A 17,035-nucleotide genomic window follows, 5' to 3' on the forward strand; every position below is an offset into this window, starting at 1 on the left:
AGGAGAAGAAGCGAGACAACTTAAAACTGCAAGCAAGTGACATGCATCAGTGTCAAGAAAAGCAATATGTGGGAGAAAATCCATTAGATCATACCACAAGATACATTTCAAATCTATGTATACAGCACATTGGTGCTGGAATAATGTGAAAACTTGCAGGGGTGTACAGAGCACAGGCTAATGAAGAGAAGTAAACAAAGATATTTTTGTTAACCAACGCATGATCTCTCTGGCAGGCTTAAACGTAACAACCAAGGGTGCACATGGAGCTTTAGGAACTACCCCACTTTCTAACATCTAGTGCTCAGCCTGCGGCACTGGCTGAAAGTTCCATTACTAAATGTGAAGACATGGCTGGATGCTGAATCATTCAGCTAGCTGCTATAGACACTGAGTAGGAAAGTTAGGAATGCTAATAAAAAGAGTGCAGTCCAAGAAGTCAGCTAGTTCCTTAGCTTGAGGCTATCAGGGATAACAGACAAAGCCCTGTCTAATCTTGGTCTAGAACAGGGGTGTGCAAAGTAAGGGTCAGGCTCCCTCAGAAGAGGCAGGGTGTGTAATTTCCTAAGGGGGGGTGCAGCATGCTCAACTTCTCAGTCTCATCCATCCCATTAAATATGTTGACATATGTTACTCTTTTACATACGCATATTCATATTTATATATTGTTTAGTAAATTTTTTACATTCTACATACTTATTGTCTTACATATGCTCAAAGTCCCTCCCCCCATATGAACATAACTGACATTTCTGTTGGTTTGGATTATATTAGACAGGTTGGGGGGACCCGGCTAACTGCATGGACAAGAAGTGGGGCCCAATGAAAAAACGTTGCTCATCCCTGGTCTAGAAGAGCAGGAAATGAGAAAGGAAAAGCATTGTATAGCATTATGCTTCACAGAATCTTTTCTTTCTAACATCAACTGAAGAAGAAAAAAGACAGGACAAGAAAGCCAACCTTCAGAAGCTCCTCTGATGTAGGCCTGTCTTGAGGAATTTTCTGGAGGCAAGAATCTACAAAGTTTCGAAAATAATCAGACCTATTACAAAAGAGGAAAAACATTAATGGAATGTAATACAATGCAATACTAATCTTAAACCATTTAACTGCTGACTTCTTTTTAAATATCTAATTAAGGAACCAAGGGATTCACATCTGAGGCAAAACTACCTCTCTCTCCCCTGAACACTTAACACAGAGCATCTAAGCCAAGCCAGATTCTGTGGAACCTATATAGATCCATTAACCTCAACTGAGAAACTAGCTCATTGTAAGGCAAGAAAGAGTATTGTGCAATTCAAGGAAAAAAATGTACCTGTTATCAAAGGCCCACATGACACTGAATGCCACCATTAATGGTGTGAATTTTCACACTGTAAAAACATTCATTTTGATGGGGCAAATTTAACTATCAGATTTTACTAGTACAGAGGCCTTGGGCTTGCCCTCTGCCCAGAATGGATTAACCCCCAAAACACCACATTAGCACAAAACTTAAAATGTGCCAGGCGTCCTCCAAAATATTTCAAAATCCACTGGCAGTGTGACCACATGGGGCGTAAGTGAATGTGTCATTAATATGTACATCGTATCTGATATCATGCATCCGATGAAGCAGGTCTATGCCCTTGAAAGCTTATGCTCCAAAATATCTATTAGTCTATAAGGTGCCAGAGGACTTCTTGGTGTTTTTGAAGCTACACACTAACCTGGCCACCTCTCTGATACTTGTCATTAATAAGGATCTCTTTGGATGTTCAACTGTGACATCCTGTCCCTCCTTCATTTAAAAACAGACTTTTAGACAGATGTTACTACTGAAATTATTATAGAACTTCAGAGATTTTTTTCTTCCTCCCCTCCCCCGCCAAACTGAAACAATTATTTGATTTTTTTTCCCTACTATTAAAGATTTTTAGCATATTAAATTCGTGAACATTTTGGCGACAAAAACCTATAAAATCACCTGAACCTTCTCTGTAAATATCATGTATGGGCACCTAATCAAAGGACCTCTAAGTTTATAAAGTTTTAAAAGCAAACTGTACCGTATTACAATCAAAACATCAGGATTGCAACTTATCAAACACTACTGTGACACCAGCAGGCCAGATGCCAGCTCTTGGCTAGGCTGCAAGAATTGGCTGAGAACTCACAACCTTGTAGTTGGAGATTGCATTGGGTACCTGTACATTAGTTTTGCTTAAAACAGATATTTAGACTCTATGAAATGCTTGTAGGTTGCTGCATTCATTAGTTTCACTTGTAGTACCTATACTCCATGCTGTAAGAAAATATGCAAATTGTGTCATATAACTTTGAAAATGTTTCTTTTGAATGTGCAACCTCAGGCATGGGAATCACCTTCCACCTTGCCTGAGTGGGGGAACTAATTAAAATCAGGTGGGCCATCAAAGATCATACCTCACTACACGAGATTAGTTAATGGCCCCGTCCCACCTAGGAAAAGCTACTTGCAAGGAAGCTCTCCTGTGGGCACCGAAGCTGAATGAAAGAAACAAAAAAAAGCCACTGGAAAATTTTGTATCTTTTTGCTGTTTGAACTCTGAAGGGCCAGATAGTGTAAACTGAAACAACAAGAAGCTGAAACAAAGATCCCTGGGGTTGCCCACTGAGCCTGCCCTGAAAATACTTAGAATCGACAGACTACTTCAATGCTGTCACTTTTATGAATTAGACAGTACTCCATTGGTCTGTACATATTGGCCTGCTTTAAGCTCCCGAGAGTTCTCCAGTTCCCCTCTTCCAGCTGACGATCACTTAGACAAAACAAAGCAGCAGAAATGTTGCACTTTAAGGACTAACAAAATGATTTATTCAATGATGAGCTTTCGTGGAACAGACCCACTTCTTCAGATCAAGAAGTGGGTCTGTCCCACAAAAGCTCATCACCAAATAAATCATTCTGTTAGTCTTTAAAGTGCAACATTTCTGCTGCTTTGTTTTGTTCAACTACAGACTAACACGGCTACCTCTCCGTTACTAATCATTTAGACATTTTATTATCGGATCGGCTACAAGTGTTCTCTGTATTGCAAGATCTAGGATACCAATTCATCTGGAGCCTGTGACTATTCTGTGCCTGAAAGCAACCTAACCATGTGATTTTTGGAGTAAGTGATCTTTTACCAGGAAGTCCAGTTTGAGTGGAACACAGACTAGAAAAATCAAAGGGCTTTTGGTAAGATTCCTACAGCGATGCAAGACTTCATATTTCTTCCTGTCTTTAGGAAATCAAATTACAGAACTCATCACCAGCTTAAGGCATCTGCCCCGAGCTGGGCACTCACGATCATGAGTACAATATGCCGATTATTACCAGGTTTTTTACTTTTAAAATGGACTCAGATGAACACAGATCAAAAAGAAAATGTTCAAACTAGGAGGCAAAAATACAACCATTTTGTGTGTGTTTGCAATACCTATGTACCAAATACATAATCAATGGCTTTCCTCAGCAAGGGAGTGGTTCCATAAGTCAAGATTTGGGTTTCATTATCATTAAAAACAAACGTTTATTTGCTGCTGACCCCTGACACATGACTTACCCTGGGATGGTAGGATCTGACAGCAAGTGCTGTTTCTGGACTTGCTGCATTCCTGGACTCTAAAATATTGACCAGCTAAGTGGTGCATTTTGTGCAATATCAAATGTACAGTGCACCTACATTATTAGCCTTCCACAACTCAATTCTTCCCAAAAGGGTTCCAGCCATTTCAAGAGCCCCTCGTGACAAAGCACGCGATGGACAGCAAGTCCCTATAATGCTTCTCTCTCAGTCATACTCACCATTCATTAGACTGTAGTGTAGGGGATTCATTCTGCGCTATGTGGTATAAGGCACTCATTGCGTTCATATTAAACAAAGGAGGCTTCCTTTCCGCTATGCATAAAAGAAAATAATTTACAGAGAGCGAAAGAGTCTTATGTTTTGCCCTCAATTTATTCTCATTGCACAACAATAGAATCACTAGCGCCTGAACAAAAGCCCCACACCAACCCTAGCCCTGCTATGAGAAGAGCTGCCTATCACTGATTTTACCCCAGCCGAAGACGAAAGCCTTGTCTTGTCAAGCTTTCCAATTCTGTGGTGGTCATGGTGGAGTTCTTTGAACTCTCTCTAAATTACCAAAGTACAAAACAATCCACACTCTGTGGCTGCACAGCCACAATATGCAGGCCCAGCCAAAGAACTTGTGGTGCTCAAGGTGGCAGGCTGACAGCCAAGGCCTGGCGGGTGGGCCATGGATGCTATAGTCAATAGGAGAGCAGCCCCCTAGGTAACTGCCTGGATTGCCTTGTCCTTAGGCGGCACCTGACAATAGGGGCCCCGGGCAGTTTATTATACGATTATTTTAAAACCTAAAAGTACTCAAAATCCAATAGAATGGTAGCAATGTGAACAAAGCTGGTTACTAAAATTGTCACAACCATACTTAATGGTTCAGCCAATAAGCTAATTTTTCACCATTCTGTGGGTAGGAGTCTCTCTGGCTATCCTCTCTTCCAAGCTTGTGTAGTCTCATAGGACCAACACAGTATGAAACTTTAATAAGGAAGGAGATGATCTCACCGAAACAACAGAATAGAAGGTTCATCAGCATGTTTATTGGGTAAAACTGAAGCTCACTGCAAACATTCCAAGGAAACTGTTCAAATTATAATGACATGTATACCCAAGGGAAAAAGCAACTGAAAAATATTTTTAAACATAGGCTTCAATTCCTATTTTTCAGCTTTTTTATGTACTCCTAGTACTCTGACCTCCCACCAAGTACTTCACAATAGTATATACAATGAATGTGTAGGACTCTCTCATGTTTTGAGATTTAATAAAAGAGCCTAATACCCCACCAGGTCACCAGAATTCTGGAAACATAAGATGATTTCCTCCCGTCCCCCTGCTAAAGCCAAAATCACACCAAAGCATAAGCACACTTCATAATATAAAAACTCATGATGCAGTAAAGCACAAAAGGGGTGTGGTCACCATGAGCTAATTGCATTCTTGGGACACTGGATCCAGCCAAACCTCTCTAGTTCATTCACAGCATGATTATATCATGATAGCCACACCCCTTAAAGCTGGTTTATATTGGCAAAAAAAAATCTTTACGCTGAAGGAGTCATCTCTGTTGTGTACTGGAAGAAAATTAAGCTGACTGCTAAACTGAGCAGTTCACATGGATTACAGTATTTTTGACAATGTTCACCAGCCAATCAGATTGTTTGTTCAATCAATGACGTTTTAGAACAAACAGGACATGATGAGGCAGTTAATACAGCCCCAGACACACTGAGATGCAAGGAAGAATAACCTTGACACTTGATTGGTATCAACTATGAAAATATTAGGAATTAGGGAGAAAGGAAATTGTTACACAACTGTAACCTTATTAAGGAGACATGGTGTTTCAGGAGCCCATTCTAACTGCAGTGCTACGATTTATTTCCTGAGTGAGGATGTTTGTACTTCAAGGCTGGATTTTCCAATTTTCCTTACGAGATATTCCTGACAAATCTGCGTGTGACAGCACAGCCTGCACGTTAACTATACAGCTGGTTTTTTAACACAAGTGTTTTTTAAACTTTACTTTCTCAGTGTTCCCTCTCATCTCTTCCATTCATGGGTGAAAAGTTTTGTTATGTATGTTATGCACCAAGGCATGTGTGGATGTGCACCACCAATAGAAACACAAGCAGCCGGCCGCGTACGCTCTGCCGATCACCTGGGCGGCCCCTGAATCTGCTCAGCTCGCAGGCAATGCTGCTGTGTATACAATATGGAAGTTTACACTGTGTTTTTCACTTTTCTAGCCATACATGATTTTGGTACTTTAAGGGCTATTTTCTACATTTTCCTCTGTTGTGGTTCACATTTGTTCTTTCAAAAGTTAACTGACTGCACACACCCAATGAACTCCCTTAGTGTTAGAGTATTTGCTATTTTTCTCATCAAGAAAAATCTGTGTAATGAAACCAAACGGGAAGATTAGGCTTTGTCCCCATGAAATGAATGACAAAGCTTTTGTCGTTCACGTGTGATTAAACCCTTCTCTCCCTCTCCCCCACCCCTACCACAAAAGCTTTAGCACAGCAAGTACAAGAGTAAACAGTGCTTTGTCACAAAGCAAATTTTCCTCTGTGTGTGCGCACGCACATGCATAAGTTTTTTTGTCAACAAAAGTGCAGCCAGCATTCATACTGACTTTTAGTGACAAGTGTGTGCTGGCACCACTGTGTTGCTAAAGGTTGTGTGGGGTAGACATATCCTTCCACTGGATTTTTGATAATGCACTTACCACTTCACTCTAAAGACCATTCTTAAAGCCATCAGAACAAGGAAACAAACACAGATCTCATGCATGGTAACCCAGATCAATACACCCCAGTATTCAGACTCTCAGAATGAAGTTTAAACATTCCTTTTAGTAGAAATTAAACATACAGCACTTAAAAATACACCATTTACATCACAAACTAAACAGAGAGGGAAGTCTCTCTGCTAAGCCTAGTACTTTTAGAGGAAGATGGCTTACCTAACTCAATACATGTTATTCCAAGAGACCAAACATCTACTTTGCCATCATACTGCCCTTCGTCCATGGCTAAGATCACTTCTGGGGCCATCCTAAAACAGAAAATTAAACTCCCATAAAATTCTACTCAATCTTTACTCTATTAGCATTTCAACCTAACAGACTATGTGACAAATTGACAACTGAGAACCATTAAGATGGTAAGAAACATGACACAGACTATCAGGCACATGTCAGGGTCACTTCACTGTGGATTTGGAGCCCATCCTGGTGATTTCCAGAATGCAGTACAACTGGTTGCACTGCACAGGCAGACCCAAGGGGGAAATATACACAATGTAACCTTGACACTGGTGAGGTAATTACTGCACGAACATAAGAACAGCCACGCTGAATGAGACCAATGGCATATCTAGCTAGTACAGTCGTCCCTCACGTTACTTGCATATCCCGAATTCTGGTAAATGATGGGGGGGGGAAATGCGCTTGAGCAGTGGCTTGGCGCCGAGGGGTTAAGCCTGGACTAAGATAGGGCTGTAGTGGGCGTGGGAGGGTGGAGTTGAACCAGGGCATGCAGGGGTTGGAGCCGTGTCCGCGAGGGTGGTGGGGTGGGGGCTGGAACCCGAGCCCTGAGCGCCATGCTGGGGGTTGGAGCCCAAGCCTTATGCAGGGCTACAGTGGCCAGGCACTGGGAGCCCTGTGTGCGGGTGGGGGCTGAGCTGGGGCCACCGGGGGGGCGGCTGAGCTTGTGGGGAGAGCAAGGGGGTTTTAGCATCCCTAGCTATCTGCAGCAGCAGGCAGCTAGCAGGGTTAAAACCCTTCTCCCTACCTTCCCAGGGTGGGGCCTCTGTCAACTTGGCAGCAGCGCAGCTCTGGGAAGATGGTTTTAGCCCACCTGGCCACCCGCAGCGGCAGGCAACTACGTGAGCTAAAAGCCTTCCCCCTACCTTCACAGAGTGGTGCCTAGCACCGCTCTGGGAAGGCGGGGGGAAGGGACTCTCAGCTTGCCTAGCTGCCTGCAGCTGTGGGAAGCTAGGCAGGCTGACATACACTTGCCTTCAAGTTGTGTGAAACTCACATTAAAGCGAGTTTTGCACAACCTGCAGAGGCGTAAAGTGAGGGTTTACTGTAGACTGTTTTCTGACAGTGGTTGGTGCCACAGGCATCCAAGGGAGTTTTAAAACTGAGCAATTTCAAGTGAAGCTGTATAAACTTCAACAATTAGATGCAGAAGATCAAACCAATCAACGTATCTGCAAAGAGTTCTGTTTATCTGGCCTTTCCTATGGAAATAAAACTTGCTTAGTAATTTGAGCAGCCAGATGCCACGAGAACACTTCAAGTTTCACACCATGACATGGGTTGAATAAAGCATGCACACGTTTGCTACACGAGCATCACTATTTAGTCAGGATAAATATCATAGCAAACAATATGCAGTTTATGAAAAGTAAATAAAAAGTACCATATAAACATAGGCGAGTACTGAACTGTCCTTTCCTTTCAACAGAACAAACTTTCTATCACATTTAATACTATATTGGCAACATACATTTTAATTTCACCAGAACTTTCCTTACCAATATGGTGTCCCCACAAATGAATTGGCAGGAGATGCTATGGAAGCAGATCCAAAGTCAGCAAGCTTCACCTGGCCTGGCTCTGTCAGCAGGATGTTTCCTGCCTTGATATCTCTAGTTATGGAATACAAACATCACTAATCATTCCATATTCAAGTTATATGACAGCCATGCTGATTAATGTAGGAGAGTTTCAGGAAAAAGGGATAAACAGACTTAACAGCACGCCTGATTTTGGACTCTAGTTTGGTATCTTAAAAAATCAAATTTAGATTTCAGTGACTTCTACGTGACCACTCAGGAGAATATCTAAATGTCATGAACGTGAGCCAACAGAATCATAAGAGATGGCTATCTCCTCCTCTTAGAAATTAAATAATAATAATAATAATTACAGTAAGTAATTAATTTAATTCCTGCCAAAATGTGACAGGTCTCTTTTAAAAATATTTAGACCATTTGCCTTCCTTTATTGCTCTTCTTCTTTGTGGGTGCATTCTTATAAAGCTAGTTTTAAGAGGCTTGTTACTTTTCATGTGAAGAAAATAAAAAGCAACTTTCATACTGAAATTGCCAAAAAGCTATTCAGCTGAACCATGTGCTTAGTCAGCCGTGGTGTACTGTGCTTCAAGGGATGAGCTTCACCACTCAATTCAACCACATTAAATGGGCAAAGGCACAGAAAATGTAAGTCACTTCTATAGCAAACCAGAGGTAAAAGTGATTACATACAGGGATCCTACACAGTTACGGTGAATTTCTAATTGTAGAATGTATGGACCTTCAAAAATATCTCTATTTTACAAACTTTAAATCTCATTTCCATCACTGTAATCAATAAGATAAATTGTACCTGCAAGTGTGAGAGACAGTAGGTCTGGAAGTGCTTACCTATGGATCAGATTGTGAGAATGCAAGTAAGCTAGGCCCTGGAGAGCACCATGGGTAATTGCTGCTATTTCCACCTCTTGCAATGGCTTTTTATGAACTTCAGGAAAGAGTACATTTAAAATTCATTATTAAAGAAAACAATTCCATGTCTAACATTTAGTGTATACTTTCAAAGATGTAAAAGCACAGACCTAGAAAACTATGTTCTAGATTTACAAGGCCTATGCCCTGCATGAGAAGCAGACCCAATTTACAACTACAGGTTGAACCTCTCTAATCCAGGACACTTTAGTCCAGCAACTCCATAATCCAGCATGATTTTTAGTTAGCCAGGCAGTTACTTATCATGGGTGTGGCCAAGTTTCCTGTGGTCCCATAAAGTTTGTTTCCAGCCACCAGCCCTGGCTCTCTATGTTCTGTGCTGTTATTTAGCTGTAATTTATTCCTAAATGTCTTCTAAGAGCCCAGTAAGCAACAGAAGTGTTGGTAATACTGCTAGACAATATTGACCTCCTGTCGTCTAGCAAATTCTCTTCTTTGGAACCAGTTGGGACCCAAGGGTGGCAGATGAGAGAGGGTCAACCTGTAGTTGACTATATATATACAATCTGGAATCAGACATAACCCTTTATAATACTGCAGCTATGCATTCTGTAAGAAACAGACTACTTGGCCAAAGTCAGATCTAAAATTCTAGCAGAATTTTGACCAGTTTACCAATGGTAGTCGAGATGAACATTTAACGAATGTGAACATGAACAAAAAAAATACAACAAACTTCACCTTTTTGAGCATTCATGAGTGGCTTTTATAAAAGTAGCAACACATACTGGGGAATCCAGGCAGGGGGTATAAAAATTGGTGATTAAAAAAATAAAAAGCACTGTTTTGATTCAAATCGGATTGTTTTTACTTAAGTCATTTTTAAAATCAATAAGATACTAAATATTTTATTTAAAAATATGTTGCAAACAAATCTCTTCACAAACATGCCACATATACGATCTCAAAAACAAATTGATGGCTCTAGTCTATCTAGCCTGACAACTAGATCTTGCTTCTTGAAATAATGTGACAGGAATGAAGGCAACTAACCAAATGTTTCATTTAGCAAATCCTTGTTACTGGGCATAGAGACACTGCAGTCAGTGGGACTACCCTGGCACTAACCATTATAGCAGACTGCAAGGATTTGCGGAATTAAGCTCTGAAGCTGCATAAAAGGAGAGCCTCAAATTCAAGGAGTACAAACAGATAATTGAAGATTTATTTAAAGACGGTCAGAAAAGACAAGCTGTGCCTAGGAAAGCTATACACTAGGAGGTAATACTGCAGTTTTCCATTCTCCACCTCATCCGCACAAAAAAAAAAAAAAAGTATTACAATGCCGTGGAACAGCGCTGACCCATAAGCAGTTGGATTACAAGTTTCTCAATTTCAATAAAAGCAATCTTTGAGACATACCTTCTAGTAAATCTGATGCTGATCCTAAACAATATTCCATAACAAGCTGTGTGGAGAGAAATCAAAATAATTCATTATAGAATACCTAGAGATAAGTAAATATTGACTTTTCTCTAGATTATGAACTGTGATCCATCATGCATTCATGTACTATGAATCTTAAGAGAAGTTTATCCTACGCTCCCCCTAAAACTACCAACATCTCACAAACTTGCAGAAAAATAAACCTTGGCCCAAGATGATTTAGGTATTGGGAAAAAACAGATTTTACAAAATTGTTCCAAATGTGTTTTCATATTTTTATTTCAATTCCAGTGAATTTAAATTCCCCTCACACTCAGTAACACTGTGAATAGTTACAGATAGGTTGCCCTGCTAGTCTGTATCTTCACAAAACAAAAAAGCACTCATGTAGCACTTTAAAGACTAGCAAAATACATTTATTGGGTGATGAGCTTTCATGGGGCAGACCCACTTTCTCAGATCTTCTGGCTCTTACACACTGGACCAGTGGTCCCTAAGCTGAAGAAGTGGGTCTGCACCATGAAAGCTCATCACCTAATAAATTATTGTTAGTCTCTGAAGTGCTACAGGACGGCTTTTTGTTTTGACTTGGTTACACTATACATCTATGGCAAGAAAAGGGAATTAATTACATATTGCACATGATGGCTGGAGCAAAGCGTTCACTCACGCGCCCTATAACGTAAGAACAACAATAGAACGGGATGAGGGTTACAGAAGGAACTTCTGCCAGTTTAGCAATGTTTGTTGAACAGGGTGTGATTAAAGACATGCTCCTCTGGTAAAAGCCCAAGTGTAGACCACTTATACCAGTATGTAAGTGCTTTTGCTTCTCTAGTTTTTTTTTTATTTTTAAAATTAGGACACTGATATAACCTTTCCCAGAAAAAGCTCTGTCCAGATAAGCTGCATCTACACTAGGTGGATTTGCCAGTAAAGTTACACAGCAAACCTCTCCTGGCATAGAATAGGACAAACTGGAGAACACCAGCTTCCAAATTCAGTCAGTGCTCAATATAAGTCCTTGCACTTAAGTTGTTACACTATTTAGAAAATGGAAAACTAGTGTACCCTCCCAGCAACCTCTGCAATTCTCCTCTGTCTCATACTGCACATAGGATAAAAGTGGTTTAAAATGTATTTTGGGTTAAGATCATTTCTTTAAACGTTGCTTAAAATACTTGAAATCTCTGGTTTGGTAAGCAAGTGGTACATCAGAGCTTAAATGGTCACATAGGCAAAATTTACACTCTTACAGTCCCTATCCCCCTCTATTTACATTACTTCTTATAGAGGAAAATTCTCATACATCATTTTGCTTTAAGTTGCAACTTCACAGTCCTTATCCCTGACATATATCGAGGTCCCCCCATGTATGATGGCCAAACGGTCTAATCTTATTTGAAACACAGTGTCCTATTCTGCCAGTGCTACTAATGCTAACCAGTACCTTGCTATGGGAATAATTCCCACTGAAATTAACAGAATTACCCAGGAATCGTACAGAGAGCAAAAGATAGGATTGTGCCCACAGCAAATTACATGCAAAAGAGATAATGAGAATACATAATTACTTACCAGGAGTGTTAAAGTTAGTCAAAAAGTCTTACCATATCATTTATGACAAACATTTATTTGTACTTAGACTAAATTTGTTGTAAGTAGATTTGCAAAAGCTTTAAAAATATTTATAGTACATATAGTACTATGGCTATTGATCTATGAATAGTATTTGCAAATTAATGTAATGTACCTAATTGTTCTGTAATATTGAATGACTGCAATTTTATCAATGGGCTACGTGAAGAGCAACTCGTGTGCGTACGTATGTGCGTATGCGTGTTTATACAGCTACCTATTTGCAATGAACACTCCCTGACCTTTACCTAGTTCAACCTCCTTCAGGAGCCATGGCCGGAAGCCAGGGTGGTAGTGGGGAGCACGGACTGCAGTCATTGAGTGAGGTCACGGTCAGAGCTGGAGGCCATGGCCAGGATCAGAACTATGGCTGGGGCCAGAGTGAAGCTAGGAGCAGAACAGGACAGGGTGGCACTCCCTTTCTCCCACCCACTGGGCAGGCCTGGGGCCCCACTGCGTACCTCACAGCTTAGGGACCGCTGGTCTAGTGTACAAGAGCCAAAAAGCGAAACTGATTAATCAGTCTAATGTCATCCAAAGAGTATGAAAAAGAAAAGGCAAAATAAACAGCCAGCATAAAATGGGTGAAAGAACATAAATCATATTGTCCAGATGGGGAGTTTTTTGTTTGTTTGTTTTTTAAATCAGGGATAAAACAAATAAGGGATTTTAAAATACAATTTTATAATCTGACCATTCATTTTAAATAATTAACCAGGTACACATGAAATGCAACCCAAACATAAAACATTCGACCACCCTGAGCCATCAGATATGCTGTTAGCAAATAAAATTGCCATACTTTTTTTCCAGTGCAGTGAAAACTAGTGAAATGCCTTCTTCCTCTTCTCCAAGAAAGAAACAAATTGCCACATACTTGTTTTTTATTTAATAACCCAGCAGCTAAATGAGCGGTGGACATTAGCATCAATACACCCCTTCAGGAAGGTAAGTGAAAGTTTTCAAGTTCTCTGGACTTGTCTCAGACGGTTCACAGAATTCACTGAGTGGTTGTACATTTCTAAGGACCTTGGGCTGCACCTTTTCCTTATCATGCTCTGTAGGAAACAGAGGGTATGTCTGTACCTAAGTGCAGATCGACCCGTTCTGGGTCAACCTTCCAGAATTTGATTTAGTGCTTTGGGTAAAGACATGCAAAATGGATCTCTTCAGGGTCCCCAGTCAACCGCCTGTGCTTCTGCTCTTGCACGAAGTAAGGGAGATTGATGGGACGAATGTTACCATCAACTTTCCTCCATGAGGACAGCCCTCACAGTAGAATGCAGATACGTTGATTCTAGCTATGCAACTGCCAAAGCTAGAATTGTGTATCTGCAGTCAACTGTAATATCTAGTGTAGACCAAGCCAAAGACTTAGGTGCCCTCCCCTACAGATAGCTGGAGGCATGTTTACACTTACATTTGCCCTCAACCAAAACAAGAGAATTGCTGAGTGAAGAGCAGCTTACCCAAGCTGTATGCTCACGCAAATAGCAGCCTTTGTATTCTATACTGTTAGGATGTTTTATTCTTTGTAGGAACTTGACTTCCTTAATAATATCCTGCCATTTCTGTGGAAAAGAAAAGGATAAGAAGAAACTTTACAAAATTATTACTCAAAAAAAGGGAGAGAGAGAGAGACAAGGATAAGAGTGACCTAACCAAGACAAAATGGGGAGACCCACATCCTCCTCAAAATATTTGAAGTAGGGAATTTTTAAAAGGTTTATTAATCCCATGACTTATATCACTCAACTCTGCAACAAGGAAGTATCACATTTTACAATTGTATTTCTCTACAGAATAAAAAATTAAAGAAATTAGATTGCATGGCAAAGATTTCTCAATGTAATATTTTATGCATCTGTAGCCGCAGAACACAACACATCTCATCTGAGCTTTCCTGCAGCGTCCACACTTCATATTCAAAAAACTAAGTTAGAGAACACAGTTCTCCTAGCAAAGCTCATTCCCCAGGCTGAAGTGGAGGTCAGGAAAGCTGCCACCACCTTGTTATTTCAGGTCAGCCTTAATTTGCTACTCACCAATAGTTTGATTATGTTCTGGATATCATTTCTATTGCATCACTTTCAATCTTTTTGTGAAGCACCTTAAATTACCTTACCGACTGATAAGTGAACAATTTTCAACAAGCAAAAAATCCACCATAAAACAGGAGTTAAGTTCTATAATAATACATTCTTAAAGGAACCCTACCAACATACAGATTACTTGCAGTCTGAAAACTCTATCCTATATTCCTAAAAATAATATCTGCCACTCCTGCTTCCAGTATTGGTTCCAGGATACGAGCGAGATAAGGTGGGTGAGGTAATAGCTTTTATTGGGTTAGCTTCTATGAGTGTGAGAAAGAGAGAGACGTTTTCAAGTTTTATACAGAGCTCTTCTTCTTGTCCCAATAAAAGATATTACTTCGTCACCCACCTTGCACTTCACATTACTGTAACTTTAGGATGGGTGGGGGGGAGTCTTATTTCCCCTCATACACACACACTTTCTGCCTTTGACAGCCCTTTTCACATAGTCAGTTTCACTATCTCCCCTGGAAACTCACTCCCTTTTGTTTGCCTTGCACATGTGCTTTTGGGGGAGAAAAATACTAAAAAATTAGCATATGACTGAAAAATAAGATTGGTAAGCACAACGAGGTGTGAGTGTAACATGTGGAGCTATTTAACTCAGCTTTTAAACTGACTAGGTTTCAAGATGACAGTGACCCTTTAACATTGACACAAATACAGTACTGAAAAAGGGCTCTGATGTGATCCTAAAGCAGAAAAACCTCCACTGTATTAAGATCAGAAGGTATTTCTCAGATTTCTTGGGTCCTATCCATCCTAAGGGCCAGTACCTTTCCTAAGACCCCTGAAAGGCAGAAATGTATACACAAGGCCTACAACACATCCAGTTTAGCAAAATCCAGGCTCAAAAAAGAGTCCTTCAGGAGACAATCCCATTAAATAACAAAGGAATGCATAAATGACGCAGAAGTGCCTTGAAGAGATTTGCATTATATAGACTAGATTATAACCTGAGCAAATGTTTTAACTTCCTTCTTCAAAATAAAGATATGCATCCATTGAAGACAATCAGAACCTATTTCTGAAGCAGAAACAGCTCACTTCATTCATGTGAACAGAACATTTATAGTTCATGGTAATTAAAACAGTAGGACAAAAAGAAGGTACAAATTATACTTTCATCAGCACACAGTTAAACAAGCCACTGCAGTAAGCAGAATAAAAAAAGAAAGAGGAAGATTAGCTATGTAACTAGCATTCAAGGCTGGTAAGGAAAGACATGTATCAAACTGTCAAATAATTGAATGGATACTTCAACTCTTCAAAGTACAGGTAGCAAGTCTAGTTTGTGTTCATAGAACCCAAAAGGTTAGGCACTGTTAGGTCAGGTCAGCTAATCTATCCCTTTGCCAGTGCAGGACTGCTTAAAGAAAGGTGAACATAGCAGAGGGAATAATCTTCTCCTGACAGAGTTGGGCAACGTGGCTTGTACCACGCCTAAAAGACTATTTCATTATTTCACAATCAGGAAGCTATCAGGTTCCCATCAAGCTACTCAATTTCAAGCCAGGGTGGGCTTTTTAAGCTTCAACATTAGAGCTCCAAAATCACCCAAGTACAAGCTAAGGATCTCTGCAAGCATGTTCTAGAGAAAGAAAAATATCTGGAGCTGCCATTAAAGTAATGTTTAACCTGCTTTTACCGATGGCTCTTAAAAGTATGCCTTATTCACAGCCCTGCAAATCTCCCCATATTTATGCCACTTTATCATGTGTCCTAGTATTTTTTTTCTCTCTCTCTCTCTCTCTCTCTCCCCCCTCACACATATTTATGCATGATTATCAAAATGATATTGTTCAGGAGAGTCAGTTTAGGAAAGGGATGAATTCTGGCTTGATCTGCTATTATTACATTTAACAGGTAGGCATCCTTCTGATCCTGTGTCACTACTACAGTCATTGCTATCAGTCCTAGCAAGCCTTCATCTAGCAAGCAATATGGCCTTTTTTCAATGGAATTAGAATGGACCATTTAAGATTAAAAAGGCAGCTCAACTTCCTATTAAGTCTGAATGCTGCCAATCATGCTACAATCTAGTTTTAATTTACTATTTTATTTACTTATTATGCAATTCCATAAAACTTGACTCTTCCTGACTGGGTAAAATGAATCCTGCATAACATGCTAGAAGCAGACTATAGGTTGAACCTCTCTTGTCCGGCACCATTGGGACCTGACACAGTGCCAAGTGAGAGAATTTGCTGGTTGACAGGAGGTCAATATTGTGTAGCACATTACCAACACTTCCACTGCTTACTGGGCTCTTAGAAGACATTGAGGGGTAAATTTACAGGTAGATAACAGCACAGAACACTGAGAGCCAGGGCTGGTGGCTGTAAGCAAACTTCTTGGGGCCATAGGAGACTTAGTCACACCCGTGATAAGTAACTGCCTGGCTAACTAAAATCATACCGGACTACAGATGTTGCTGGATAAGAATATTTCCGATTAGAGAGGTTCAACCTGTACTTAGAAGCATGTTGAAAATTCCCAACACAATCCTCCAATTCATCTTAACTGTTATATAAAGACGCTCCCTTAGGACTAATTTCAAGCAATCTTGTCTGAATATACAAGACAATCCACATACCTCATTGGATTGCTTCCCACTATATGACATTTTCTTGATGGCCACCACTTCATTGGTGCGCACATCACGTGCCTGTAATATGAAAGCATGAAGTATCACTATTTTGTATCATAAAGAAAATACACAAGAAAGAAAATAAAACAAACAGAATGATTCCTCATTAGAACAGAAGTACTGAAAGA

The 17,035-nt window shown here is 40.2% G+C and overlaps 1 protein-coding gene across 6 annotated transcripts in view; it reads right to left on the minus strand.

The window, feature by feature from the left end:
* Positions 1-17,035, minus strand: part of TAOK1 (TAO kinase 1) — a 112,806-nt gene that overhangs the window by 26,144 nt on the left and 69,627 nt on the right. For all 6 annotated transcript variants that reach the window (XM_075013974.1, XM_075013975.1, XM_075013978.1 and 3 more), the window contains 8 exons: positions 16,854-16,925; positions 13,631-13,732; positions 10,500-10,545; positions 9,036-9,132; positions 8,145-8,258; positions 6,565-6,656; positions 3,815-3,908; positions 961-1,042 (listed from right to left, as the gene is read on the minus strand). In XM_075013974.1, coding sequence (XP_074870075.1) covers positions 961-1,042; positions 3,815-3,908; positions 6,565-6,656; positions 8,145-8,258; positions 9,036-9,132; positions 10,500-10,545; positions 13,631-13,732; positions 16,854-16,925 — 699 coding nt within the window. The remainder of the gene's footprint in view (positions 1-960; positions 1,043-3,814; positions 3,909-6,564; positions 6,657-8,144; positions 8,259-9,035; positions 9,133-10,499; positions 10,546-13,630; positions 13,733-16,853; positions 16,926-17,035) is intronic.

The sequence above is a fragment of the Carettochelys insculpta genome, chromosome 19 (assembly GCF_033958435.1).
Source record: "Carettochelys insculpta isolate YL-2023 chromosome 19, ASM3395843v1, whole genome shotgun sequence".
In the NCBI taxonomy this organism is placed as follows: domain Eukaryota; kingdom Metazoa; phylum Chordata; order Testudines; family Carettochelyidae; genus Carettochelys; species Carettochelys insculpta.